This window comes from Bison bison, unplaced genomic scaffold (assembly GCF_000754665.1).
Source record: "Bison bison bison isolate TAMUID 2011002044 unplaced genomic scaffold, Bison_UMD1.0 scf7180017864307, whole genome shotgun sequence".
NCBI classification, from domain to species: domain Eukaryota; kingdom Metazoa; phylum Chordata; class Mammalia; order Artiodactyla; family Bovidae; genus Bison; species Bison bison.
In genome coordinates, this window is record NW_011494879.1 from 645,429 (window position 1) to 651,412 (window position 5,984).

The 5,984-nt window shown below is 57.5% G+C and overlaps 1 protein-coding gene across 1 annotated transcript in view; it reads right to left on the minus strand.

The window, feature by feature from the left end:
* Positions 1–5,984, minus strand: part of DAB2IP (DAB2 interacting protein) — a 168,689-nt gene that overhangs the window by 14,083 nt on the left and 148,622 nt on the right. Inside the window, exons 9-11 of the mRNA XM_010852104.1 lie at positions 5,793–5,984; positions 4,063–4,264; positions 1,410–1,588 (exon numbers count right to left, since the gene is read on the minus strand). Of these exons, the coding sequence (XP_010850406.1) occupies positions 1,410–1,588; positions 4,063–4,264; positions 5,793–5,984 (573 nt within the window). The remainder of the gene's footprint in view (positions 1–1,409; positions 1,589–4,062; positions 4,265–5,792) is intronic.

The following is a 5,984-nucleotide window of genomic DNA, read 5'->3' on the forward strand; positions in this document are numbered from 1 at the left end:
TGGGGCTTCCGGCAAAAAAAAAAGGTATCAGAGGAGGATCCTCATGGCGTGACTCAGGCAGGGAGGGCCTGTGCCTGCAGCCGTAGGCCACGTCCCTGACCCTCCACCCCAGGCCCCTAGCCTCTCCCTGGCCCCTTCCAGGAAAAGCCTGCTCCTTGGAAGGAGGCACAAAACCCGGGGGGCTTTGGAGGGAAGGATCAGGGGGAGCTGAACAGGCTCTGAGTGGGCGGGAGGCAGCAGGAACCTGGGGCTTCGATGTGGGCTTAGAAAGGAGGTGGCTTAGCCTGGGGTGGAGAGGAAGTCCATCCCAGGGGTGAAGGGACAGGATGGGGCAGGTTGTGGCCACTTGAGGCCACGGCACTTCGGGGCTGAGAAGAAGTGGACGGGGGAGGTAGCTGGAGTCGGGAGAAACCCAGACCAGCCTTGGGCCTGGGTCACCCTTCACACGCCCGGGTCAGGTCTCCTGACCTCTCGACCGAGGCGTGTCCCCACTCGAACTCTTGCTTTGCCTCACTTGGCAGGTTGTAGGGACGGCCCCTCAAGACGTAGAGGGACCCGGGGGGAAGGGGCATCAAGGTCTCTGCATCTCCGGCCTCCTCCTGGGCCTCCAGTCCCTCACACCACATCCCCAGGTCCTTGATCTCAATGCCCTCGCCTGCTAAAAGCCTGCTGCTGCCGTCCCCACCGTCTCAGACCCAGACAGCGCCCAGCTCTGCTGCTCCAGCCGCAGCCTCGTGAGCTGGTCCAAGACGGTCCTGCTGGACGAGGGGAGTGTTTGACCCCAAGTACAGGTAGCTTGCTGTAAACGCTAAGGTCCTTGTCCTGACGTCAACACTCGAGAACATTCTGCCTCCCCCTCCACTGTGTATTGACGGGGCACTCATCCCAGCACTGGGCGTGCAGAGCGGGAGCTGGGCCTCAGCATCCCTCTAGTTTCCCGGGGCTCCCAGCCTCTACGCCTCGTGGAGTCACCTGAACTCCTCCTGAAAACACACCCTGGAGCTCTACTTCCAGAGACTCTGGTTCAGGCCCAGGAAATACGAGCTCATACACACATAAAAAAGTGACTGTGACTAGTGCTGATTGGGACCAGTAACTGTTCCTCGACAAAAGATACTGTCTTTCTCCAGGCCTTTGTGCTAGTCCCTCTACCTAAAATGCCTTTTCCACCAATGGAAATGCTCCTTTTCCTAAGCTCAAAACTATAGTGCTACCTCCTCCAGGAAGCCTTCCCTGATTTTTCCCAAATAGACTCTTACTCCTTAGGGCCCAAGGAACACCCTGAGTTTCATTCGACTTGTTTCATAAACACCAGTATAGGTTTCCTCCTCCCCAAAGGAGACTGCAGATGGGCTCTGCCCGGTCTGTACCTGCACCCCACCACACCCAGCACACCTGGCAGCTCTTACCCAGAGAGGTCGTTCTCAATTACCATCTTCTGCAGCCCAGCCGAGACGCTGCTGCTGCCAGAGCCAGGTGTAGAGGCCAAGTCGTTGGTGCCTGCGAGCTGCCCACTGCCCGGGGTGCTCAGAGCTGTGTGGACGTCCCTCAGGATTCGAGGCAGAGGCCCCAGCTTGGATACGATGCTCTGCAAAGACACGGCAAAGGGGGCAGGTGTGAGCCAGGGGGCACCTGGGGAGGCCAAATGCACTGGAGCCACCGTGTTCAAAATCACTAAGCAGCCAGTCAGAGCTGCAGGCTCCCCCCCCCCCGCCATCAGATTCAGTGGGTCTGGGGAGGGGTAGGGAGCCCAGAAACGACAAATTACATTTTTATCAGCTCCCTGGATATCTGTAGGATGGGGGCAAGGCCCACAGGAAGACACACTAACCTAGTCCAAGCCTTTCACCCTGGTCTGTCCTGCCTCAGGGGCCCACAGAGGATCCTGGAGTTTGCCCCCGTCTCCCCAATGGAGAGGCTTCTGGGGTGGCCCCCTCCCACGTCATCTACTGCACAGGGCGGGCTGAGGCCCGACCCACTTCAACACCCGAGTCCCCGGGGCGATGGCCCAGGCACAGAGCAGGCACTCCTGCTCACCTGTCAGACAAACAAGTGGCCAGTCAGGCAGAGGGTGGTGCCTGGGCTCCTCTGAAGCCCACTGTCCTGGTTTAGACCAATGGCGGTAAAGCTTCTAGGCGGTAAAGCTTCTAGGCCAAGCGGGTTGGGGGCTGGGGGGACTCTGCCTTCATCTGGATTATGTCCCGGCTTCCACCAACGGCTATGTGCAGAAAGCAAGCATGAAAACTCATGTGGTCCACAGAGGGGAGACATGAGCAGCAAACAGCTCGACTTTAAATCCTGCTGCAACACTGTCAGCTGTGACGGCTGCAAACCACCGTCCATACCTCCCGCCTGGTCATGCACGCATGGGGGATGGTGGCCCCCAGCACAGAGGCTCTGGAAGTGGTGGCAGAGTGACAGGTGTTGGCAGCTGTGGAGGAAGACAGGGCTCTGAGCCTCATTTCCGTTGCTCCCTCCTGGGTCTCTCAGAGCCAAAGGGCAATGGACATAAAGGAGCAAAAATGATTGCAATGGCCATTCATAGTGAAAAGCTGGGACTGATCTGAGTGTCCAGTGAACTGCATGGTGCAGTCACATGATTGGACAGTCTGTGCCATTAGAAAGGTCACAGTGGTGTGTGGCACGTGTGGTTGGGGAAAGATGCCCATGAGAGAAGAGTGAGCAATGCATGCAGCAGTGCACGCTACGTTCTCACTTTAACAGAAAAGGGTAAGAACTGCCTGTGTGGGTACCTAACATGTGCACAGAAGTGCCTAGAAGGCCGCGCACCAGAGCGCCCTGAGTGCTCACCCCTAAGGATGGGACGGGAGCAGGAGGCCTTCCAGCTCTGGTTCAGCAGCAGCTACTTTTGTAATCAGTCCTGAATATTCATTGGAAGGACCGATGCATATTAAAAAGCAAAGACATTACTTTGCCAACAAAGGTCCATCTGGTCAAAGCTATGGTTTTTCCAGTTGTCATGTATGGGTGTGAGAGTTGGACCATAAAGAAAGCTGAGTGTTGAAGAGTTGATGCTTTTGAACTGTGGTGTTGGAGAAGACTCTTGAGAGTCCCTTGGACTGCAAGGAGATTCAACCAGTCAATCCTAAGGAGATCAGTCCTGAATATTCATTGGGAGGACTGATGCTGAAGCTAAAACTCTAATACTTTGGCCACCTGATGTGAAGAACTGACTCACTGAAAAGACCCTGATGCTGGGAAAGATTGAAGGCAGTAGGAGAAGGGGATGACAGAGGATGAGACGGTTGGATGGTATCACCGACTCAATGGATATGAGTTTGAGCAAGCTCTGGGAGTTGGTGAGAGACAGGGAAGCCTGGCGTGCTGCAGTCCATGGGGTCGCCAAGAGTCAGGCACAACTGATCGACTGAACTGAACTTTTGTAAGATGGGCTCTCAGAGCCCTGGGGGGCAGCAGAAGTTCTGGAAGTGGGTCCTGGCAGGCCTGGCAGTTGCTGCCCAGAACCTGCCCACTGTGCAGGCTGGGCCTGCTGCAGGCAGTGGAACCCAGGCCACAGGCCCTGTAGCAGTGTCAGAGGTGTTGAGGGAATGACTGTTTCAACAGATGGTCAAGGGCACTTCTGGAAAGTTTTGCAACTTGCTGCCTGACACATGGAGGTGCAGCATCTCCAGTCCATCTTTTTTGTATCAGTGGCCTTAAAATCCAGAGCAAGGACATTTTAGGAGACACAGCTAAATCTGATCATACTTCCCACGGGTAGGGAGCACAGCACGCCTTCACCCATGGATGCCATCCACTCAGAGGCACAGCTGAGGCCCCAGTACACCGAGTGGGCTACCCTGGCAGATGTCAGTGCGTGAACGTGGCACTCGCCACCAAGGATAACGGCCGAGATCCCTCCCCAGCACGTGCTGACAGGGCCTGCACTGGATCCCTGGGCTCTGGCGCCCTGGTGGGGCCGCTGATCTCTACCGCACAGGCAAAGCCTCGGGCCTCGTGGTTACTCCGGGAGGAGCAGCCTGCAGCTTCAGTGCCCTAGGCCCCAGCCACTGCCCCATCCTGGCCCAAGTGGTCAGGCACCTGCTCCAGCTGGCTGACGGCCTCCCAGAGCAGCGAGTGCAGGCTGGAGAGCTCGCGGCCCAGGTCGATGTAGCCCTCGAAGCCAGCCGTGTTGGAGACGGTCTCGGGATTGGAGATCTCCAGCAGGAAGCGCTGCATGTTGGTCCACTCGTGCTCCAGGAACTGGTTCATGAACGACATGTACTCTTCCTTGCTGCCGAACCTGGAGCCAAGCAGATGGGGTGAGCGCTCTGGGCCCTACCCGGGAGCCCCCCTACTTCTCGGAGACACCCTCGCCCCCTGGGCTCCCATCCCTCCTCTGTGGCCGCCTTCCACGCCACTTACTCCCCAGCCAGCCAACCCCCACAGATTCAGGGCGCTCATGGCTAAGTCTGGAGACCCCCTTCTGGACTTTTCCTCCCAGGATCTGGAATGTTCCATGGCCCTCACTCCACATTCATGGCCAGTCTCAATCTCCTTCCTCTTTCCCTCCAAATGTCTGTGACCCTTGATGCACAACTGACTCTCAAGCCACACTTGGCCAGGTCTCTCTGCTAAGCCTTCCGCATGTTCCTCTTCAGGCACCTTCCTTTGTCCTCAGCTTGGCCAAGTCTGGGGTCACCTTCATCACCCCAAACCCACACCCTCCTCTGGAGCTCCCCATCCCAAGGAGACCGATCCAGAAGCCTGGACGTGTTCAACTGCTCCCTCTGCCTCCCCGTCAACCGGCAAGGCCTACTGGCCTCATCTGATGACCCCACAACTTGCAGCCATGGCCTCCTGTATCACCATCACTTCTGGTATCATCCCTGACCCAATCCTTCCACCGCTCTGCCTTTACCAGGACCATAACTCTGCTCTCTTCCTGGTCTCAGGGCTGCCAGTCTTGTTCCCTCCGTTCCTGGCCCCTCTGCTGCTGGGCTGAACTTGGCAGGACTTGGAACAGATGAGGGCCACCTTGCTCAAAGCCCTCTGGCAGCTCCTACTGCCCTGCCTGGCCTCCAAGTCCTTGCTGTCCTCTAGGGTGGTCTCCCACCTCTCTTTACCTAGCACGTGACAATTCAGGAACGGCAGAGAGTCTGGTCCCTCCCTGGCCTGCACCTCTGTGTCTTTTCGTCCTGAACTCAGCTGGGAAGCGCATCTCCTAGGAAGCCTCCCTCTCTCCTCTTCCAACAAGCGGATGGCCCTCCTAGGAGGCCACGCCCCTGTCCATCACCGCTCTCCCTGCTGAAGTGTTGGCTCTGGGAGGGTGGGGACCAGCGGTGATTCATGGCCCAGCCCTGCGAAGGCCTGGAGGGGCTCGACCCACACCTCGTGAGAGCCGCTTTCTGAGCCAGCCCATCTGTGTCCACCCACTCGCTCTAAGGTACAGCGAGAACACTGAAGTGCTTCACGAACAGACGTCCTTGGCAGCCTTAGACAAGGACAGTCTGGAGCCACCCGGGTGCCCAACCGCAGCAGACGGGTTCAGGAGACATGGGCCCTTCTCCCTTGAAGGCATATTAGTCACTCATTTCAAAAGGAAGCTCGTGAATGTTAAGTATGTGGGAGAATCCTTATGATAAAATGTTCATTCAAAGAAGCAGAAGGAAAAATAATACCCTGCCTTATCACCCTTGAAAACTAAGGAAACGCACCACAGGAGGGGAGCCTGCGGTGCAGAGGAGAGAGAGACGGAGGGAGGCGGGACCAAGAAGGCAGGGACGGGCTCCAACCTGCCGTGGTGGGGTTGGGGGGGACGTGGCACTCACTTGGCAAAGTTGGCCAGGTTCTGGGTGACTTTGGCGATGAGGGTGAGTGTGCGAGCGGTGCGGTCGTCGGGGTACTCCTGAAGCAGGTTGAAGAGCGAGGGGGACATAATGGCTGGGCAGAGGAAGCGCAGGAACAGGGAGGCACTGATGAGCCGCTCGCTGATGTCCGGCCGGCCACGGCTGCGGCACTCT